The sequence below is a fragment of the Silene latifolia genome, chromosome X, assembly GCF_048544455.1.
Source record: "Silene latifolia isolate original U9 population chromosome X, ASM4854445v1, whole genome shotgun sequence".
NCBI lineage: Eukaryota > Viridiplantae > Streptophyta > Magnoliopsida > Caryophyllales > Caryophyllaceae > Silene > Silene latifolia.
In genome coordinates this window covers 313,894,866-313,917,925 of record NC_133537.1, presented here as the reverse complement: position 1 = coordinate 313,917,925, position 23,060 = coordinate 313,894,866, and the positions used below count along the sequence as shown (strand labels likewise).

Sequence of the window (23,060 nt, the reverse complement as noted above, 5' to 3'; positions counted from 1 at the left end):
GCTTGTTTGTGACAATGCTAATGTTAACCATTATGGCATTTTCATCCACATGTTTTACTAAGGAAACATTAATATCTATAACTGTTCGTGGAAGAGTGCTTGTTATTTATTAAGAAAATATATATTATTAACTTAAGCCGCACCGTTGATTAAGGGCCTACATTTAAGATGTCGCACAGGGTCTTCAAATTGTCAGGGACGGCCCTGAGTCCTCGTTAGGACTCTTATGAGCATTGTCATAGCTAGAAAATCTAGTAAGTGGGATCGCAGTGTTAATTAAAAATTTGTGCTCGCTCATATTATACATGTAAGATTACAAAATTATGTTTTTTTTTTTTTTTTTTTCAGATTTCACTAATTTAAAAGTGTTTCCACCTTAATTATTGGTTCATTTGGGACATAGAAATAATGATTTTTAGTCACAAATAAGTCAAATAGAAATCAATCTGAACATTTTTATTATAAGAGGTCATATCTAATCCAACAGAATCACAACAATATCCTTATACAAAATTTATAATTATTACAAATATTATCAATGCTTAAGATAGGATTTGTAGTAATATTTATAATCATTATTTAATTTTTAAGTATCCAACATGTTTTACTGGTGGACACTAATTCAATATATATATATTTAAAAAAAGGATCTCTTGTGTGAGACGCTTTACTTTGCAATACACACATAAATTTTGGTAACTACGGAGTACTTTAATAAGGGTATAAAAAAATTTATAATAATATGGGATATTCTCTCGTGTACCCCTCAACTTTTTCATTTTCTATGATATACCCTTCTTTTCATGCAAAAAAACTTTGACCGTCAATAACTCTTGGCTACAAGTTCAGAATACGATAAACTTTTTTCCCATATTGACTGTCTTTAAGAGGTCTTCCGTTTGAAAAAAAATTCACCGACGTCTCAACTTGTAGTCGGGAATTATGGTCGGTCAAAGTTTATTCGTTAAAAAATGTTTGACCAACCATAACTACCGGCTACGAGTTCAAAAAGCGGTGAATTTTTTTTTCAAATTGAAGGCCTTGACGAGATAATTGGTTTGAAAAAAAAATTACCGTTTTACAACTCGTATCATGAATTATTGTTTCAAAAAGTTTTTTTGCAAAAAATGAGGGTACACCATAAAAAACGAAAAAGTTCGGGGGTACACGAGAGAATATCCCTAAAGTTAATTTAGATAAATACAGAGTACTATTAATATGAAAAAATGAATCCAACATATACGCCGAAGATTAACAAATAACAATCCTTAACTAACCCATCATTTCGAATACATATCAAGGTCAATTAGATCATGGTTAAGGTCAGTTTAAATTATAATTAGAAAAGGTTTCGACTAATTTGACAAGTTTAAAGAGGCAAATTATTATAGAATATAGAGCAAAAGCAACGCAATAAGGGGTGAAAGACAGACCACGTTGATATACATGTACATCACGAGAATCCCCTATATATAAAAGCTAAAGCATTTAAGATGATCTTATTGGTTCCTAAAATTTAGGACATGGAAAAGTAAATTCTATTTTTTTTTTAAACCCACGTTCATAAGCACATTTAATTAACCCACTTTCTTACTTTTAATTCTCTCTCCTATTTTCCATATTAATTATTAATGAACTCTATATTATATGATAATAAGATGATATTATATAGTTAAAAAGTACAATCCCCTATATATAAATCAACTTTAGATCCATCACCTTTAAATTAGCCAAGAAATATAAAAGTATTCAACAACTTATTCAAATTGAATTATTCATTATTATTATAATGACAGTAGGCTTTCATAGAGTAAAATATGAAGTAAATTAGGTAATTCAATTCAATGCATAATTTGAAACAAAACTTTAGATCCACTGAAGTGGATAAATAATTACTAAATGACAACTTATTTTTATGTAATCATGTTGAGAATTTTAGTCATTAAGAAACAATTTTCTAACACAATTTCAGAAATATTTTAAATTAAAAATACATTTGATACACTAATTTTATATCCAAAAACATTTTAAACAACATCTAAATAGTATAAAAGCCAAGTTTTTTCTTGACTTTTGATTGGCTATTGAGTATTCACATGTGGGTCCCTCCATGTTCATATTCTATTTAATTACTCTCTCCCATCAACTTAATTTTTATTCCTATTTTAATTACTTATGTTAAAACATAAGTTAAAATGTCACAAATTACATAAAATGTTGCAATTTACATACTCGTATATTCAACGGGTCTAACATGTCAAATACCTTTAATATAATTCTAATAAAATGCGGTTGTTTATTATCTAATATTCAAATCTAATATTTATCAAATATTCGAATCTCCAAATATGGACCATTTATATTGTCACGGTATTTAACACTTAATCACGCTCAATTATATGTTTATGTATCTAATGATAGCGCCTGCTATTACGAACCGTGCATTTTTTTGCACGGGTATAAAACTAGTAAAAATTAAAAGCTAAAACAAAATGTACATGTAATATGTGGTCCGAAAGTAAGGCGCTCCCGACATCAAACCTCCATTCGATTTTGAATCGTAGGAATTGTTATTAGTAATCCGTCTATCCCAGACAATTGTTATTTATTGTGTTTTTCTGTAAAAGGAATTTCAAACATAGATAACAATTGATTGGGACGGAGGGAGTACCACTCAAATATAGACCCTGGCAAAGTTGATCCGCCCAAATGATCCGATTTGATAAAGGTTAAATCGAGATCTGAAAGTGACCCGAACTTGCTTGACCTGAATACTACCCGAAATTCGAATTGACCCGACCCAACCCAAACCCGACTAGAACCTTGATCGACCCAATGTTGACCCGAAGATGACCTGACACTTAAAAATGCGATCAATAATTGAGCCGATCCAAAATGACTTAAAATGGCCTAAAATGACCCGAAACCACAAGTACTAAGTCTTATTAATGTTATATATATCAAAATAGAGTTTCATTGGTTACAACTAGACCTGTCGGGCGGATCGGGTCCCGGGTTGGGTCAGAATATGGGTCGGATCATACAGGTCTCGGGTCGGGTTAGGATCAGAATACGGGTTAGATAAAAGTTTATGGCGTCTATTATTTTATCATTTTTCAGCGGAAAAAACATACTATTAAAAATTAAATCATATTTAATATTAATAATATTATTATATTTATTATTTTAATAATTCTTTTATTATTTAATGATATAAAAGTTATATAAAACTGACTTTTAAATTAATTTTTAATTAAAAATATAAAATAAGACTTTTTATATTTATTATTTCTAATATAATATAAAAATATTAATATTTTAATAATATTCTTAGATTATCTTTGATCCGTCGGTCGGGTTTCGACCCTAAAATAACGGGTCATTTTGGTTCGGGTCATTTCTTAGGGGTCAAGATTTACGGGTCTTTGATCCTAAAAACCCGGGTCGGTTTTACGGGTCGGGTCATGTTTTGACAATGATTAAAACACTTTAATTAGTACAATTTTGATAATACATAGTTAAATTTGCAAAATGTATTTCTTAATCAAAATTATACTAATTAAAGTGTTTTAATTATTAACCCGAAAGCGATCCGACCTAAAATGACCATATCCGAAAGTGAGCTGACATGAAGTGACCCGACAACAGGTCGCCCGAAATTGACCCGAGACCCGAAATGACCTGATCCGACCCAACCCGATCCTAAATGTATGACAGACCCGAAATGACCCCACCTAAATTGACCCGACTCATACCCACCCGATTGACCCATTTGCCACCGCAACTCCAATATATAGTCCATCACAAATTCTCATTTAAGACAGTACTATCCGTCATATGCTTAAAACAGGTCAAGTATCATACCAATTATCTATAAGACAAATATATAGCTTTTCCCGCGTCAATCGTTATATACACAAATGGTATATACTCGATCCGTTTTAATCTTAAGACAAATAGTACTCTGTATCATGTTAAGGGAGACATACTAATAGAGTAATGAAAAATTCGTATCTTCTGGGAGGTCCGTTCTCCTCACACCTAAATATTATCCACCAAATATAATTATTATAATAGCTTAGATGTAAAGAATATAGTCCATAGTTTTCACTAAATATTTCTTTCCAATCATTAGTACTACTACATTGGATCGGAGAAACAAAGGGATACGTGGTGTTCTATACGACACTCATAGTTTTTGGGAGAAAAATAAGTGTATAGTCGTGCCTTTCACTTTTTGAGTTACTTTAACCTCATGATCTTTGTCTAACTATAACAATAAGTTGATTAACTAAATCACAAATTCTCATTATAGAAGGGAGATATTCGTCTATAGTTATAAACGGGTCAGATATTCATCCACTTTAATCATAAGACAAACAATAAGTTGGGGGCCAAAAATGTTACCACTTTAAGCATATTTGACCCGTCTTTTATTTTAGACGGATATATCCGTCTATAATGAGACTAATTGTAACTAAATAGTGGTTAACTATACACAAAATCAGACCCAATTTAAGCCTATCAAACGAGTTGGGAATGTCAAATTTTGTAAACTTTGTACGGAATACATCCCCGTCTCAGTCAATAGTTTACACTTGCTTTATTTCCTCCTCATAAAATAAAAATAAGTGTAAATTATTTAGTGGGACAGAAGGAGTATAGTTTTGGGGTTCAAATTTAAATTCATTATTATATCCAAAATATTAAGATACGATTCATTGGATTTGAGCTAAATTTGAATCTATTGTGATTCATATTGATTAAAATTCAAAACTCAATTTCATTAGTCTTTAGAAAATGTATAATTTGCTAGATTGATTAAAATAAAACATTGGCAAAATAGAGAATTATTATTTTTTTTTTAAGGAAAATAGAGAATTAATTAATTAATTAAGACGAGTAAACATTAGTCCTAATTTTTCTTTTTACATCATTTCATAATAATAACGTTCAAAGGCTTTTTTATTCCTACGTTATTTGTATTTAGTGGCTTACTCTAATCTGTAGTCGACACGTACATCGGCTTGCATTTTCTTCCTCAAATTCTCATGCACCCTCCTTTAACTCTTACCCCCTACGGAATGTAAACCTTATAGAGAGAGAGAGGGAGCACTTTCCTATCAAAAATTGTGTACATTAGACATTAAAATGACAATTTAAAAATTGGTTGAATTGTCTTTGATAGTGTTTTGGCATATGTTGGACTAGTATATAGAGCAAGTAACAAGTTGCATATTTGTCGACCCACAGGCCACAGTGCCACACCACATCCCATACTACTATTCATACAAAATCGTCGTTATTATTTCACCAGCTTATCTCTTAGTTATCCATCTTACGAATACGGAGACGACCAAAAATTTGAGTGCGACGCTATTCAAGGTTCCGCCATTTCCTTTCAACATTGAGCGTTGCGACGCTTTATTATTGCTGCTGTGAGGTATGTTACGTTCTGTTTCTGATAAGATAAGCTTAATTATATACTGTAGTATGACTGTTATAGGGTTGTAAATTTTAATTCTGGCACATTGTTAAGGTTATTGGGGTCTTCAACATTTCGGATTTCGACTGTCTACCTCATTGTCATGACCATTTTATTCAAGTTGTTGTAGTAGAAAAAAGTTAGAAAAGAAAAACAAAAACAATCTGATTTAACAGTCTGTTTTGGATCTGTATATCTTCGTTTATTGACATTGTTAATCAACCGATAATACTTAAATTACTCCGTATATATATATATATGTATTGTTCTATATAATGTGAAATGTCCCATGTCGTCTATCTTCATCATTGCCAAATGTCACTTAAAACAAGTTGAATTACACTCAAAAGGTATAAGAATGTATGAAAATACGGAGTATATAAGTTATATACTCGACTTTAATTCGGTATATCTATGTTATTCTGGATATCTATGTGTGACTATAGTGATGTCATATTTGAATTAATGATATAGAAAATCAAGAGAAAAAAAAATGAGAGTAGCAGTGATTGGAGGAGGCATCAGCGGATTAGGTGCAACGTACGAGTTAGCTAAAGCAGGAATTAATGTGGTTTTGTACGAGAAAGAAGAACGCCTTGGTGGACATGCTAAGACCGTTTGTTTTGATGGTGTTCATTTAGACCTTGGCTTCATGGTCTTCAATCGGGTACCACTTTTATTGTTTTAGTCCCTACATTATTATTATTATGATAACCCACATTAACCACCTTTTATGTATAACACGTAATTATATTAATTTAACCTTGACTTTTATATTGATAATAGAATGCAAATGTCAGTTAGCTAAGCGGAAAAAATTCAATAGGACCGTGTTATGGAACAATTTGTCCAAATATTTACGAAAATTCAATAGGACCGTGTTATGATACTATGGAACAATTTATTTAACTATGGCTAACTAAATTCAATAGGAATATAGGACCGTGTTAATGATAATATAATATAATATGGAACAATTTGTCTAACTATGGCTTCGAAAATTCAATGGTGTAGGTAACGTACCCAAATATGTTGGAGATGTTTGAAAACCTCGGTATAGAAATGGAGGCGTCGGATATGTCATTCTCTGTAAGTTTAGACAAAGGCCGTGGTTGCGAGTGGGGAAGCCGAAATGGTCTTAGAGGTCTGTTTGCCCAGAAGACTAATGCTCTTAATCCTTATTTCCTGAAGATGATTCAAGAAATTATCAAGTTTAAAGATGACGCTATTACGTACGTTTTTTTTTGCCTGATTTCTATCTTCCATTTTTGAACTCGTATACATACAGCAAGCTCCAATCTGCAAATTCTCCACTGAATGCTCACAGTCTCTGCATTCTGATTGACTTGCGCAAAATAATTCATACTTCAATTTATATTTGTAAATTGTAATGGACTAACCACTAACGATTATTCAATGATTCACTGAACTGGTTATACTATACTTCAATTTCTGATTGAACCAGTCGTTGTTCACTCGTGTTTGCACTTAAGAGTTAAGAGACTGATGTTAAATTTCCTGGTAAAGGTACCTTGAAGAGCTTGAAAACAATCCAGACATGGACCGTGATGAAACTCTTGGAAACTTTATCAACTCAAGAGGTTACTCCGAGTTGTTTCAGAAAGCTTATCTGGTAAAACTGTCGAATCTTTGATCAGACTTTTTGACTTAATCACATCATTCCTGTTAATGATAGATTCAGAGAAGCCAATTCCGAAAATATAAATAGGGATGAAAAGATCAACTTCCTAATTTTTTTTTATATTTTCAGCCATTTCGACTAATTTAACTGATAAAATAAAATCATTGGAGTAGTCCTGATCTATGTTTGAAACCGTTGCAGGTACCAATGTGTGCTTCAATCTGGTCTTGCCCATCAAACACAGTGATGAACTTTTCTGCCTATTCCATTCTTTCCTTTTGTCGCAACCATCACCTTCTTCAGGTCCATTATATTTACTAATGTGTATTTGTTGAAGTGCTGCTTTATGTTCCTGCATTTCCTGACTAAAGCTGATGATTTTTGGAATCTGACAGTTATTTGGCCGTCCACAATGGCTTACTGTTAAAGGGCGCTCCCATTGTTATGTAAACAAGGTTCAATGTTTGTTCTCATTCCATAAAAGTAGAAAAATGTCACTTGTTCTTCCTAAAATACGGTGTTTTATTACAGGTTAGAGAGGAGCTAGAAGCGAGAGATGTTCAAGTAAAAACCAGTACAGAAGTGCATTCTGTTTCAACAACCAACCAGGGTGAGTGGCATTCCTCAACCTCTTGTTCGAATCATTTGAAAATGGCATTACATGTTTTCCATCTTGTTGCATTTTTTTTTTTACTTTTAAATAGTTGTCCTTTAATGCAATCCTTCTCGTAGAGAACTCATTATAGGTCAGTAAAAACGTCAAAAAGTAATGTTGTTACTAAATCATCTTTGTTAGTGTCGCACAATTGTGTAATCTGTTCTTCAAAAATGCTTTTGCAGGTTGCACGTTGTTTTGTGCAGACGGTACACAGGATGTTTACGATAGATGCATTATAGCTGTACATGCCCCGGATGCTATAAGAATACTAGGGAAAGATGCCACATTTGATGAAACAAGATTACTAGGTGCTTTCCAGTATGTTTACAGGTACAGCTTTGTCCCTTGCATAATCATCAGGTTTTCTGAAATGCTTCTATACGATGTTCATCTTGATGTATTTTTCGCGGCAGTGATATATACCTTCACCGAGATAAAACATTCATGCCTCGAAATGAAGCTGCATGGAGTGCATGGAATTTCTTGGGAAGCATTGACAGTAAAGTCTGTTTGACGTACTGGCTTAACGTGCTACAGGTACATGTCTTTCCATAATTGACCAAAGAAATTTCTCAGTTGGTTCTTCTGTTTGTACCGTCTGCCATCATATATCTCTAGTAATTCCATCCTTTTTGTATATGCAGAACATCTGCCAGACTAACGAAGACCCGTTTCTTGTAACCCTTAACCCACCTCACTTGCCAGAAAATGTGCTGCTAAAGTGGATAACTGGTCATCCTGTTCCCTCAGTTGCTGCAACAAAAGCTTCACTTGAGCTTGATAAGATTCAAGGAACAAGAGGAATTTGGTTCTGTGGAGCATATCAAGGTATATCCCTTATAAAGTATCTACTATCATCTTAGAAATCATCCCTACCGATTCTGCCCGTGATAGACTTGTATGAGATGGTCACATATAAGACCGTCTCTAAGTTTTTGTGTGCCTTGATTCGGATAATGGTAATTATTTTTGTTCATTTTCCTTTTTAGGTTATGGCTTTCATGAGGATGGGTTGAAGGTATAATTTTCAGCTCGTTAACTGACTGGGTAGTGGTACTCATGGCTTGGGTTCGGAACCCATCAGCATCAGAACTGCTATTATAGCCCCCTTTCCACCCATAAAAACATGTGACAATAATTAAGTTATCCTTGATTTTCAGGCTGGCATGAGTGCTGCGCACAGTTTGCTTGGCAGTAGCTTCAATCTTCTGAAAAACCCGAAACAAATGGTGCCTTCATTGAAAGAAACAGCAGCTCGCCTTTTCGTTACAAGGTTCTTGAGTGGATTCATATCTGCTGGCAGCTTGACGTAAGTTGCATCATTATTACAGTTTTCATTTCCTTTATAATCGTTCATCATGTCTTAAGTTCAATTCCTTTGTATTCAACAGTTTATTGGAGGATGGGGGAACTATTCTCGCATTCGAGGGTTCAAGGAAGCTCTGTCCATTAAAAGTTGCATTAAGAGTTCATAACCCTCAGTTTTATTGGAAGGTTTGTGTCCCTAGTTTGACTCATGGTCTTTTAATGACCGTGCTTCTGTAAGACGGTTTTACATTATCATACTTTATAACCATTCATCTAAGGAAAAAAAAATGGTAACCAATCTTACCATCATTGTTGGTTAAAAGTCTGGAATTACAGCCTTACAGGAGCTGGAATAGCTAATAGTGGTGATGTTTCCGACAGGTTGCGACAGAAGCTGATCTAGGCCTTGCAGATGCATATATCAATGGAGACTTCTCATTTGTGGATAAAAATGAAGGTCTCCTTAACCTTTTCATGGTAAATTAAGAAAAGTTCCCTGCAACTATAAGTGAATGCTACTCCCTTAGTCCCTTTGTCTCAGCTAGTAGCTTATGTATTCGATTTTGGTTTGTCCCATGGCCAAAAAATTACGTTTCCTTTGAAGGCATGTTTTTGTGATGGAGGAGTATGAGACTCTCTAATCCGCTCACATGCGCTCATATGAGTACGACTATTTTTAAGTTCTTGCTCACGAAATTTTCTATTGCAGATCTTTATATCCAACAGAGACTTGAATTCTTCTTCATCCTTGAATAGTAAGAGGTATATCAGACTACCCTTGCTTAAATTTAATAACTTTTGCGTAGTATAGTTTCTGACTTCACCACTGGCCGCAGGGGTTGGTGGACACCGATGCTTATTACAGCCGGGATTGCATCTGCAAAATATTTCTACCACCATGTTTCCAGGCAAAACACACTTACACAAGCTCGGCGAAACATTTCTAGACATTATGACTTGGTATGAACAAGTTGCTGCTTGAATGTCATGCTTTTGATGAACAGCCAATCAGGCATACAGTGATGCATTCTCATTTTCACTTGCAGAGTAATGACATGTTTTCGCTCTTTCTGGATGAAACGATGACTTATTCTTGCGCCATTTTTGAGGTTAGAATGATTATTTTCAAATCAAACACACTTTCTTCGGCTCAAACATAGTATCTTGCTATCCAATGCCGCTGAATGTGACCAGCTTTTGCCATGATTTCTGATGTTTGACAGTCAGCTAGCGAAGATTTAAGTGTGGCGCAAATGAGAAAAATTTCCCTTCTGATCGAGAAGGTAAGAATTTTCATTTTAAAATAAAACACACTAACCATGTTTTCACTAAGAGCAAAACGGAACAATCTAACCGTTTTTTGTTTAGTCTCTTGTTCAACAATGCTGTTGTTTTAGTTCTGGTTTGGACTGTCTGATCTTTGTAAGGTGCTGGTTTTCATCTACACTTACTGAGAGCTTTATTTGGACCTCATTTTAGGCCAGGGTAGAAAAACATCATGAGGTGCTTGAGATTGGTTGCGGTTGGGGAAGCTTAGCCATTGAAGTAGTGAAGCGAACTGGATGCAAATACACCGGCATTACTCTTTCTGAAGAGCAGCTAAAATTTGCAGAGCGCAGGGTCAAGGAGGCTGGCTTACAGGTATCTTCACGCTTCAGTTGCACCTAATATCATGAGCTACCCCAATTTTTGGTTGGTAATGAGTGATTTTATATGTAATGTTATCAGGACCGCATAAGGTTTCTTCTCATCGATTATCGACAACTGCCAGACAACCATAAATATGATCGAATCATCTCCTGGTAGGACCTCTGTTCTATACCATGCTTGACTAGAATGTGTTATAGACTGAAGTAGGTTGTAAGTTGTAACCCTGTTTCAATTTGCACTGATGTGATTGGAACAGTGAGATGCTAGAGGCTGTAGGGCATGAATTCATGGAGGAGTTCTTTCGATGTTGCGAGTCGCTCTTAGCAGCCAATGGCCTTCTAGTACTTCAGGTAATGTCAAATTACTGACCGTATATGTAACTCAAATTCAGACGTGAAGCACTCTGGCTATCTCAGCGAAACATACAAGTTTTTTTAAAATTAGAATGAAGTCTCGATACTGGGGCAGGGAAAATAGTTGTAGTGACAAATGCCATGTGCTTGACGAAGTCAATCACAAATTACTGACCGTGAGGCGCATCTGGCTATCTCAGCGAAACATACAAGTTTTTTTTTAATTAAAACTAGTTCCTACCGTCACTGAGGATGACATTCATGACATAGGTTTAAGCCCGCAAGATTAAAGTTGTCGATGTGCCTCTCTTTGAACCGAAAAGTAAAAAAAGAAAAGAAACACATATGCTTGGAGATTTTGCTAGCTACATGGTTTTGCTAACAAATGTATGTGATCTTCAGTTTATATCCATCCCAGATGAGCGATATGATGAGTATCGAAGAAGCTCAGACTTCATAAAGGAATACATTTTCCCAGGCGGATGTTTACCGTGCTTGAGTCGCGTTACATCGGCAATGACTGCTGGATCCAGACTTTGGTGAGTGCAAAAACTGAATGCCCCAAAATTCAATTCATGGTTGCTTCTATCCAAGATATTCTGAAACTTGGTTATTCACAGTGTGGAGCATCTGGAAAATATCGGGATACATTACTATCAAACGTTAAGATATTGGCGCAAAAACTTTCTTGATCACCAAAGGTTAGATACCTATCATCGTATATAGTTTTCTTTGGTAGCAATATTAAGTTCACGAAGACCAAGATACTCCCTACCGTCTCATCATATCTTACCCCAATAGTGACCGACTATCTGCATAAAATCAGATTGGGCCAAGGCTCGAAACTTGACCTTAGCTTTTGAACATTCACATTTCACACAATATACAGTAGTGCAGAATAGTAGTAAAGTTTCGTAATCTTTCAGTTGTGATAGATGAGTACAAACCTAATGAATACGGCTTATTTCCTTACCACATTACTACAGCAAAATCTGCTCACTTGGTTTTGACGACAAGTTCATAAGAACATGGGAATACTACTTCGACTATTGTGCAGCCGGGTTCAAGACACGGACACTAGGGAATTACCAGGTACTTTTCGCCTCATCTTAACTTTGTCTTAACCCACATCAGCTCTCGGGAATTACTAACTAAAGACTATGTAATGCAGATTGTCTTCTCACGACCTGGTAATGTTGCCGCATTCAGTGATTCATAGGAAAGAAGAACCAACGCAATAATTCTTTGATGATTCGATTAAATAGGGATAGTTCATTTCAGACAGTATTTTTTTTCTGGAAGTCAATCTCTACTCTCATTCTGACATTATCATTTCCTATTTAAAATTTTTGACAACATATGAAATTACCCAAGAGGAAACTTTTTTATTACTCCGTACATATTTGCCCACCTTTAATGACACTCGCCCCCTCAAGTTCACAGAAGACAACCATGTCAAGTAGATGTTCATCCACAAAACAAAAATTGTTGCTCTTCTTTTCAAACTCATATTGATTTGTCGAGCCCGCACCTGAGTTGGTACCATAAATACAATCGATAATCCCTCAAAATCATACGCAATTTAACCTTCAGAAACATTACAAACTAGTTGCGATTGAGTACCATGACACAGACTTGATGTGCTACTACAACCAGCTACTGACGACATCAACTCATTCACAAACTACAACGATATCCTTCATTACAATCACAACATAGTTCCACCCAACTACAGCATTGAACCAGTATCGTTCTACTAACACATCTATTCAACTTAACCATGATTACGCATAAACTTTGCTAAAACTCTGTTTGGAGAGGTAAAATACTGAAATTTAGAGCGGGTTCAAAATGGTGACAAGCCATAAGAAGACAAGGGAGAGTCGGATTGATTCAATGTCTATTTTGTTAATTCCTACTTGAAGTACTATCAATACTATTTCTTTTGCCAAGACAAACACTTGCAGTACTATCAATGATTCTCTACAACAAATCAAATCAGAGTCTCGACTTCTACAGTTAAGGAATAGAGAAGATCCTCGACATACCGAATGGAGTATAACTTTCGAATCTTAGCGGGCCACAAACGATAGAGAGTTGGAAGCAACAAGGCCTTGCTTGGGTTGATCAGTCCCACAACATGCATTATGCCATCCGACAAGACACTTATGTCAGAATCAAGCTTCCCTTCTTGACTTGAGCACCCCTCCTGTACAACACAAGGGGAAATACGGAAGAAATGATTATGCCGTTGTTTAAAGCTTCAACTACCACTACGCTATCTCTATCCATTACGAACTGATCAACCCAAATTGCCTACAGCTCCAATCTCTACCAGTACGAGGCTTGACTAAATCTCGATATTTCCTACTACACATCAAAAGTAACTATGAGAGAAATATGCATCTTATCAGACATGCAAAATGAATCCTGATTACCTGAACTGTAACGGAAGTAAAATGTCAAAGCATCTCACTAAGTGCACATAGTTATAACAGCAAGCATATATCAAACATAATTAGAGTGCTCATATGGCTTAAACACAGCAAATGTAATTGGGAAAAGAAAACACAAAAAATAAAGACAGTGACAAGCATAAAAATAAGAAAAAACAACACTCAAAGACAGAAGATAAGTAGTTGTACTCGCAAACTAATTATTACGACTTAGACTAGAAATATAAAGACTGCAAAGTGCAAACTACTGGGGTATTAAGCAAGCCAACCAGTCCCAAGCCAGATTGAACTGAAGAGCTATTATGTTGCTTCATAGAACAACAGCCTTCCATGGCCTGCAATGACTCGTCTTAGAGCAAGATTACTGCTGGGTTTGACGGGATTGGGCCCCGCCATAACCGCCACCGTAGCCCATTTGAGCCCCATTTGCATATCCTCCATGACCATTGGCATCAGCATAGCCACTTCCATATCCTGCTTGCAACTCTCCCCCGGCCCCACCAGAGGTATTGCTACTGGGAGCCCCACCATAGTTCCCATATCCATAACCTTGACTTCCATATCCAGAGGCAACGGTTGGGGACTGACCCACGGGTCCTGCACTATTCCCATATCCAGATGCTCCATAACCAGATGCCATTTGGGCATTCCATGAGCTCCTTGGTGCACCTCCAGGCCCACTACCATAGCCTGCACTCGGCACATTCGGGTTTCCATATGCAGCATTAGTTGGAGCCCCATATCCAGGATATCCACCATAGCCCATCCCACCGCTGGCAGGCCCATACCCATACCCAGCTGCACCATATCCAGAAGAACCGTAGGAAGGAAACCCGCCTCCAGCACTTTGAGGTTGCATGTATCTATTAGACTCCATCCTACTGTCATAAGAACTCTGATTGCCACTAGAATTATAACCATAATTGCCACTACCAGCACCAGACCCACCACCACTTCCGCGGCTAGCCATACCGGGATTTGCATCCTTGGGTAGCGCCCGCTTAACCTCAACCTGCTTACCATCCAAGTCATGGAAGGTACTCTGTAAAACCCTATCTACTGCATCCTCACTGTCAAAAGAAATAAAGCCAAAACCACGGGGCCTCTGAGTATTCTGGTCAAACATTATAACTACATCTGTTACATGGCCAAAGCCCTCAAAGTACTGTCGGAAACCTTCATCAGTAAGAGAAGGAGGTAAACCCCCTACAAATATCTTCTTGGTTCTAATATTCCCGCCTCCACCTCCATTTCTACCACCATTGTTTCCAGTTCTCGCAGTGTTCTGCTGCTCCTCTCTTGAGGTAGCTCTCTTAGCCTCAATCTAATGACAAAGCACAAAATTTTACAAGATATTATTTGTAAGACCAAACCATGACCTATAATACAGAAGGAATACATAGTTATTTGGGTAACATAAGCAATTCACACAAGCTTATAGCATACAAACCCCTACATATTTTGGAGTGAAATTGAAATAGAACTAGAGCAATGGTACTGAACCACACTCAAACAGGTATCCGAATACACGAAACCCGTATCCACAAAGGTTCATAGGCATTAGTAAGTTATTGATTTCATAATCTTTGAAAAATATATTTATATAACACCATGAATGAACCTATAAAATCCTATCACACTTCCCACCACCACCTGCATAAGAAAGGTCAAAACTTTGAACTGAAACACAAATAATATCCAAACAAGTAGCAAATCATACACAAGTGACATAAACTGCAAGAAATACATATACAAAGCAATAATTTATACAACCAAAACACATGAAAATACCCCACTGAATCTAATTAGAGAGAGAAAAAGTGGGTACTTTGTGAGGTAAAATGGTATCCGACGGATATTGCATGTCACAAATGAGAATTTGTGTTAAAACAAACAAGTACTCCTTTTTGTTTTAACTTGGATTAAAATACCCTCGTCACAAAGAATAAGAATAAACAAATGATCTAGACGGAAGGAGTAAAAGAAAGTAGGTCATACCGATCTACCATCTAAACTGTGTTTATCCTGAAGAACTCTATCAAGAACAGAAGGATCAGAAAAGTGAACAAAACCAAAACCTCTAGGTCTACCAGTAGTCTTATCCCTCATAATATTAGCTTGCAAAACATCACCATATTGTCCAAAATATTCCTTTAACTTTTCCTCACTTGTTTCCCATGAAATCCCACCAACAAACAACTTCCCTTGATCTGCATCCATCTTTTTTTAACCTCAAAAACTCACACTTTTCCCCCAAATTTCTTGAAAAAGATTGGATCTTTGAGATGGGTTTCTGAAAAAGATTAGATCTTTGTAAGAAAATAGATGAAATTAAGAGAGAGTTAGAAACTTTATGGTAAATTTGGGTGAAAAATAGAGGAAAGATTTGATCTTTAATTTGGGGGAAGTGTTTGGAAGAGAAAACAAGGGTTTGGAGAGAAGGGGATTGGGAGAGGGAGACTCCTGAAGACTGCTCAACTGGTAACAATAGGTGTTGAGATGATTTGTTTGGGGGATTGATTTGAGGGCTAAGATTTGTTCAGTTGCATGGTTAGGATTTGTTTGGACTATGTCTTTTTGTATTTTGTTTTCTTCTGGGAGATAGTGAGTTCAACAGCTAGGTGATGTCAGGGGATATTCTTAGAAGATATTTTTAAGCCCAAAATTGCTTATTTTTCGATATTTAAAAAAAAATATAAAAAATTAAGTAGGGTATTGATTTCATTGTATCAAGTTTTCAAGTTCAATGGGTTTGGTGAGGTGGTAGGTCACATTATCCTTTAATTATGAAGTCAGGACTTTGGGGTTTGATTTCTACTCACGGGATGGAGCAAACTTTTTCAATAGTCGAATAACTCTTCGTGAGTGCACACACAGTGAGTTGATTACACGCCGTTGTCGACAGTGAACACCCCGGTTTGCACAAAAAAAAAAAAGTTTTTAAGTTCCCGAAATTCACAAATCTTATATAAGACGGCGGGTCAAATTGATATCAAATCAAATGATAAATTGCTTAGAAAGTATCAAAAGTTTTCTCCTTGTTAGCATCAAGCGGTGATATTTGAATTCGTTTTGTAGATATAAGTATATAACAAACACTTCGTCTTAAATAAGACTTACTGCTCTAAGTTATAGGAAGTGCATTTTTTTTTAATTTAAAGATGTGTAATCGTTTTCGTTGGTCCTTATTGTAATACCCCCATCTACCAAAATGTCTTCCCAAGGCCTACCTTAATAAGCGGAAGTGCTACAATCTCGGTTACCCGATGAAAAGTATATCAAATTGACCATAAAAGAACGTATATTTAAAGTAAAGTAGTTTAATCAAAAATACATAACCAAAATACTAAATCCAAAAGCAAATACAACGTAAACCAAAAGACTAAAAATGTGTAAGACTCATTGGAAGCTAAAAGACTCGACGGAAGCTAATAGATTAACGTCTCGCAAGCGTCCCATCCAAACCTTCATGTAAGCTCAACAACAAAACCTGCTAGACTTCTACTCACCATCCCCCAATGGATCACCGCAGGTTTTGAAAACATAAAAGGGTCAGTCAACTGTATAATCAAGAGCTACAATACAACAGTCAATACAAAACAATTATGCAATAAACAATCTCAACCTCCAAATACAAATGTCTGAACCGCAGCCTAGACCTGCCAAGTTACCCGTCGCAACAGGTTACCCCACCGCTAGTGTTAGACCGCGGCCTTGCCATCTAAGCCCTGCTCATCGCAACAAGCGAACCTAGATCATTAATGTGCACATCTCCCTTATGACGAGAGCCACAAGGGGTGAACATGGAGGTGAAGACCATCTCCCGACAATGACTCCACAATCAATACCAACAATGTCACCAATATCAAAATATCACAATAATCCACATCAAAGATAATCACACATTTCCTATCAACTTATAATCAATCACACAGAAAACTGAGTAAGGAAACCCTACCTAATGAGCAAATCCGGTCGACAAATCAACAAAGCGAGCTAGAACCGCTTTTCTACGAAATCGTCACTTAACAATGATAATCACATAACACTAATCACAAACCATCACTAATTACCCTTTAATCCCCAAATCAACCCAAATTAGGGTTTGTTTAACGTATAATAAAAAATCGATAAAGCATAAAGAATACTTACTACTGCGATAGACACGGAATAAGAGATGCTAGGACTCACAAACGATCAACCTTTGGCTTGGAAATGATGTAGATGATTAGAGAAGCAGTTACGTAGTTTAGGTTTTAGTAAAAGTGTTTAGAAAATAATTAGAAACTGATTAGTACGCTATATATACTTCTCTAATCATTTTAATCAAAACCGCGGAAAAACGACTCATCAGATCGGACACTCGGTCGAGTGCCAGACATACTCGACCGAGTACGTCCTACTCGACCGAGTGTCTCACATACTCGTCCGAGTGCACTTGAGGCAGTAGCCTGCCTCGAAACACCCGATGACCCACTCGGCCGAGTACAGCCTACTCGACCGAGTTCACTATACTCAGAAATATGCGGTATTACAGTCTTTCATCCTTAAAAGCGAACTTCGTCCCCTTAGTTCACACCCATCCTTGTACGACCATGTATAAATCAGACTACAAACCACACAACTCGAAAAGAACACCAATCATACCCTCAAACATAACCAAACTATGACCACACAACCCGGACAACAACCAAAACCGACCTCAAGACTACCCAAAAACGCATGCGATCATCTCCACTCCCTTAAAAGAAATAGGTTACGACCCCGTAACCAAATATACCAGATCAAAGAGATGTGGATAACGCTCCCTCATTGTCTCCTCCGGTTCCCATGTAGCTTCTTAAACATTTTGGTTAGACCATAAAACCTTAAGCAAAGTGGTTTCACCATTCCTTGTCTTGCGCACCTTACGATCCAATATTTCCTTTGGCACTTCCACATAAGTAAGCGCTTCATCTAGCTCAATATTCTCGACCTCAAGCATGTGAGACGGATCACTCACATACTTTCGAAGTTGTGACACATAGAACACATTATGCACCCGATCAAGAGCTGGTGGCAAAGCTAGCCGATAAGCCACTTCACCTATCCGATCCAAAATCTCATAAGGCCCTATGGATTTCTAGCTCAACTTTCCTCTCTTGCCAAATCTCATAACGCCACACGTAGGTGACACTTTCAAAAGGACTTTATCACCCACCTGGAACTCAATATCCCTGCGATGCAGATTCGTATCACTCTTTTGCCGATCTTGGGCCGCCTTTATCTTTTGTCGAATCAAATGTACTTGCTCAATCATATATTGTACCATCTTCAGTCCTAAAACCACGGCTTCAGCGCTATCATCCCAACATATTGGACTCCTACACTTTCTCCCATACAGTGCCTCAAAAGGTGTCATCTCAATACTCGTGTGATAGCTATTTTTTTTGGTGTAAGGTAAGTATATATTAAGCTCAAAATTTGGTACATCGGTTTATATCCTCTTCAAGGATTTACAACTACTCTACTATCTCAAAAATGGAATACATCATTATAATCTCTATTTTACTTTGGAATTGATAATGCTTTGAATCCAATCTTGCTCGTTGGTTGATAGTGGTTGCTTGTTATTGCTCTCAAACCTCTCAAACACATTCTTGACAATTGTTGTGATCCGTATTCTAGGATGCTGCTATAATACTACGGTTTTATATGTTGGGTACTCTATCGAGCAGGGCTTACTCTGTCGAGTAAGTGTGTGTTGTCGTTCTGGACAATGTTCTGTCTGATGGGTACTCGATCGAGTAAGGGCCACTCGATCGAGTAAGTCACTTACTAGATCGAGTAAGTGGGTTTTTACGGGTTATTTGCCAGGTTTTGATAGCAATGTGAGAATGATATAAAAACACTTTTCTTCAGTTTCTTTTCACTTTTACTCTATTCTAAGTTTCACAAAAGATAAAATAAAGTTACGTTGCTCTTCTTTCTCTCATTGCTATCAAATCCCAAAGCTTATGTTGTTGGAATCCAGAGTTCTTTACGCCGTTGAGACCGTCGCGTTGTGGATAAGATCCTAGTACAGTTTTTCTATTGTTTCGTTGATTTTGGTTTAAACCCTAATTGAGTAAATTGAGGGTTTTGGGTGTATTGTTTGTTTAGATGTTGATTGTATGATTGTATGTTTAATAGGAGGTGATTTCGTAGAGGAAAGTTTCTGATTCGCTGCTGTGACGATTGTGGTAATTGCATTTCCAGGTAGGGTTTCGTACTCAGTTATTGTTTACATGATATGAGTTAGTTGTTGGTTGTTGATTGTTGGTTGTTGGTTGTTGGTTAATGGCATTTGTTTATACCGTATTTAAATTGGTAATTGTTGATGTTCTGGTTGGTTGTTGTTGTTGTTGTTTGTCTGTGGTTCGCGAGGTACGCCCTCGGCTGAGGGGAGTCACTTGCGAGAGTGGCTTCACGCCCTTGATTTGCTCCTTGTGGAACCCGCCACAAGAGAGGATGTGCACATTAAAGAACATGGGTTTGCGCTCGGAATAGATGAGCGGTGCTTAGATGGGAACGGTTGCGGTCCTCCACTGGCGGTGTGGATTACTGGGTATGACCGTAATCTGGCAGGACTAGACCTTCAGGATAGTCAGGTGATTGGTGATATGACGGTGTTGGAGGATTGTATGTATTGTTGTTATTGCCTTATCTTATATTGTGTAATCAGTAACTTATCCCGTTAAATTGTTTTAAAAACTGTGGTGATCCATTCGGGGACGGTGAGCAATTATTGAGCAGGTATGATATGGATGCGCGAGGGATAGCTGGGCTTGAGTCATCACGAGTCTTTTAGGAGTTTTCCGCTGTGTCGTCAAACATTTTATTTACTTTACTTTGTTTTAGATTTTGAACAGTTGTATCACTTTACAGTTTTGGGATTTTGTTATGTAATCGCTTTAAACTTATCTATTAAAGTATGTTCTTTTATGGTCAATTTGATATACATGCCTCGAGTAACCGAGATGGTAGTACTTCCATGCATTAGGTGGTCTTGGTAAGGCACCTTGGTGTATGGGGGTGTTAAAAAGTGGCATCAAAGCGACGATTTTGGAACCTGTAACTAATGAATCTAATGAACTTAGAGAGTCAAATTAAAATGAACTCGGGTAGGAGTTGTTAGGAGCTAATACAAAGACTTGGGAGATGTCCTAAAGTCGTGAACTCGCCCTACAACTTGGAACCGGTCACTAAGGGGTGTCATGGGATCGCTATGTGTTTACTAATGTTATACGAATATGTTGGATAATGATATATGGTTGAATGGAGGATGTGGTGGAAAAAGGTGAAGGTAGTTGTAAGTGATAATGTGTTTGTGGTTAAGCATGTTGCATAATGGTTGATTTATAATGGGGCGATAATAGTAACCTGTGAATAGAAACGATTGTGTTGTATACGTATATCTTTTATTGCGTAAGTTATTAAGTTAAAAGCATGCGGGTAGTTAGAAACATCAGCATGACTCGATCGAGTGGGGGTAACTCGATCGAGTAGGGTGGACTCGATCGAGTGGGCTGAGCTTGATCGAGTGGGTATATGACAACGTTGGGCAGTAGCTGCTGTTTTGTGTGACTCGATTGAGTAAGAGGAGTACTCGGTCGAGTGAAGGCTACTCGATCGAGTACATATGGGGTTCAATCAAGTGCGTTTTAGTGTCTCTTCTGGTCAGGTTCTGGAGTTGAGGTACTCGATCGAGTAAGTGGGCAACTCGATCGAGTGGGTGTAGTTACTCGATCGAGTAGGTGTAGTTACTCGATCGAATAGGTGTTGTACAGGTCGTATATGCTTTGAGCCGTAGGCTATGTGCTTACGTTTATCTCTCCTCTTAATAGCTCAAAGATATGCCGCCAAAGAGATCTGCCATGTATGCTAGGGCGCAAGAGATGAGTGTTGATGAGATTGTCGGGGTAGACTTTGCCATGATGAGCATTATGATATCCCGCTTCAACCAAAAGGAATATATGTGTACTGGTGCGCCAATTTTGCTCGACAATTGGCATAGGGATATGGAGAACATCTTGGGAGTGGTTCACTGTCCCGAGGATTTTAAGGTGGAACAAGCTGCGTTCTACTTGAGAGATGATGCGGGGGAATTGTGGGACAAGGAGAGGAAGAGTGCCCTAGATCTTTATCTCAAGCAGGGTAAGTCAGTCATATCCGAAGTCATCTTCAAAGAATCAAACTCCTCCCTCAGCTTACTACGAACATGTTCTGGAATAAACTCCCTGTGCATAGCTCTCTTGAATTCAACCCATGGTATGCAGAGGATATGAGGCTAAGTTAGGAGAACTTGGCACTGCGGTTTGAGAAGGGGTTAACCTATCAAATTATGGAGAAGTTACCGGTTGGGGTCCTTACTGATGTTAAGGAATTGTATGAGAGGGCAGGACGAGCTAAGCGGTTGGTCGAGATAGCCAAAGAGAAGAAAAAGAGAGGTCCAGAAAAGAGAAAGGCTGAGAGCGAGGGCGGTGGTCAGTCTAGCTACAAGAGGGGTAATCATAACCAGGCAAGGGCTTACTCATCAGGATCGGGTTTTAGTGGTGGAGCTTCTTATGGGCGTAGTCGTGGTGGTAGCAGTAGCAGCTGGAGTATCTCTTGTTTCAACTGTGGCGGTATGGGCCACAAGAGGCATGAGTGTACGATTGCCGGGGGCAGAGGTTTTCAGAGGCCATCGTAGGGGAGCTTTTCACATGGCCCGACACAGAGTTATGCTAGCAATCGACCGGCTGGGTTAATGGAATAATCAAGGAGGGCATGGTAACAACAACGATGGGTCCAATCGCAATGGCGGTAATTTTAATCAGAAACTAGCAGCTAACAACAACCAGGGTTCAGCTGCCAAACCATCTACTTCAGCTCATACAGTTCAAGGAGGTGGACAAAAGACCAGTGGCAAGATATTCATGATGGACAAGAAAGCTGCTGAGAATGATGCAAACGTGATCACTGGTACCTTTCTTATTAATGATGTTTCTACATTTGTTTTGTTTGATTCGGGGGCGTCACATTCTTTTGTATCGTCGGGTCATGCTAAGCTTTTGGGTTTGAGAGAGTTTGAGTCTGTAAAAGATGAGGTTTTTATACCGTCAGGTGAGTCAGTGTCTTGTGGGAGGTTGTATAAGGGTGTATCTATGATAGTTGGGCAGGTTGATCTTCCAGTGGATTTGTTAGAATTTCCTATGGACGATTTTGAGATGATAGTTGGTATGGATTGGTTGGGTAAGTAAAAGGCTAGAAAAGATTGTCACCAAAAGAAAGTCTCATTGAGAGGTCCTAAGGGAGTTAGTGTGTCTTATCGTGGGTTTGTTGTCAAACCCAAAGTCAAAGTGATTGCAGCGGTGAACTTGAAGTCTTACATGAGGAAGGGGTGTCCTTTTATTCTATGTCATGTGAAGGATCATAGTATGGTTGAGCCGACAGCGGATAAGATACCAGTGGTGGGAGAGTTTCCAGATTTTTTCCGGAGGAGATACCG

At 37.6% G+C, this 23,060-nt stretch overlaps 3 protein-coding genes across 5 annotated transcripts; 1 reads left to right on the top strand and 2 right to left on the bottom strand.

Moving 5' to 3' along the window:
• Window positions 1-5,015: 5,015 nt before the first annotated feature.
• On the top strand, window positions 5,016-12,494 carry LOC141617601 (uncharacterized). 2 transcript variants are annotated; one of them, XM_074434780.1, is made up of 25 exons: window positions 5,016-5,443; window positions 5,960-6,152; window positions 6,500-6,717; window positions 7,013-7,118; window positions 7,329-7,430; window positions 7,523-7,582; window positions 7,659-7,737; window positions 7,968-8,115; window positions 8,199-8,322; window positions 8,430-8,613; window positions 8,775-8,803; window positions 8,946-9,094; window positions 9,177-9,279; window positions 9,475-9,570; window positions 9,803-9,855; window positions 9,930-10,053; window positions 10,140-10,202; window positions 10,317-10,376; window positions 10,573-10,734; window positions 10,822-10,895; window positions 11,000-11,093; window positions 11,499-11,635; window positions 11,717-11,797; window positions 12,083-12,188; window positions 12,268-12,494. In XM_074434780.1, exons 2-25 carry the CDS (start codon window positions 5,979-5,981, stop codon window positions 12,313-12,315), a joined length of 2,574 nt encoding a protein of 857 aa, XP_074290881.1. In that variant the 5' UTR covers window positions 5,016-5,443; window positions 5,960-5,978; the 3' UTR covers window positions 12,316-12,494. The 2 variants fall into 2 exon arrangements, with proteins under 2 accessions (XP_074290881.1, XP_074290882.1); XM_074434781.1 differs by lacking the exons at window positions 5,016-5,443; window positions 5,960-6,152 and adding an exon at window positions 6,310-6,363 and having other exon boundaries at window positions 6,426-6,717.
• LOC141617602 (heterogeneous nuclear ribonucleoprotein 1-like) lies at window positions 11,204-16,069 on the bottom strand. 2 transcript variants are annotated; one of them, XR_012531147.1, is made up of 4 exons: window positions 15,551-16,053; window positions 13,822-14,876; window positions 13,145-13,305; window positions 11,204-11,726 (listed from the first exon to the last, which is right to left on the bottom strand). XR_012531147.1 is itself a non-coding variant. In XM_074434782.1 (2 exons), the coding sequence occupies exons 1-2, from the start codon at window positions 15,770-15,772 to the stop codon at window positions 13,914-13,916; spliced, it is 1,185 nt and encodes a 394-aa protein (XP_074290883.1). In that variant the 5' UTR covers window positions 15,773-16,069; the 3' UTR covers window positions 13,603-13,913. The 2 variants fall into 2 exon arrangements, 1 of the variants encoding a protein (XP_074290883.1); XM_074434782.1 differs by lacking the exons at window positions 11,204-11,726; window positions 13,145-13,305 and having other exon boundaries at window positions 13,603-14,876; window positions 15,551-16,069.
• A 2,323-nt stretch (window positions 16,070-18,392) lies between these two features.
• LOC141620559 (uncharacterized) lies at window positions 18,393-18,953 on the bottom strand. The gene is made up of 2 exons (XM_074437398.1): window positions 18,749-18,953; window positions 18,393-18,637 (listed from the first exon to the last, which is right to left on the bottom strand). Exons 1-2 carry the CDS (start codon window positions 18,951-18,953, stop codon window positions 18,393-18,395), a joined length of 450 nt encoding a protein of 149 aa, XP_074293499.1.
• Window positions 18,954-23,060: the final 4,107 nt, after the last annotated feature.

Coding starts and splice junctions, on each gene's coding strand:
- LOC141617601 (XM_074434780.1), top strand. CDS start 5,979: ATGAGAGTAGCAGTGATTGGAGGAGGCATCAGCGGATTAGGTGCAACG. Junction 8,116..8,198: donor GCTTTCCAGTATGTTTACAG/GTACAGCTTTGT, acceptor TTTTCGCGGCAG/TGATATATACCTTCACCGAG. Junction 10,203..10,316: donor ATTCTTGCGCCATTTTTGAG/GTTAGAATGATT, acceptor GATGTTTGACAG/TCAGCTAGCGAAGATTTAAG.
- LOC141617602 (XM_074434782.1), bottom strand. CDS start 15,772: ATGGATGCAGATCAAGGGAAGTTGTTTGTTGGTGGGATTTCATGGGAA. Junction 14,877..15,550: donor ACAGTTTAGATGGTAGATCG/GTATGACCTACT, acceptor CTTTGTCATTAG/ATTGAGGCTAAGAGAGCTAC.
- LOC141620559 (XM_074437398.1), bottom strand. CDS start 18,953: ATGACACCTTTTGAGGCACTGTATGGGAGAAAGTGTAGGAGTCCAATA. Junction 18,638..18,748: donor GGATATTGAGTTCCAGGTGG/GTGATAAAGTCC, acceptor TGGATCGGATAG/GTGAAGTGGCTTATCGGCTA.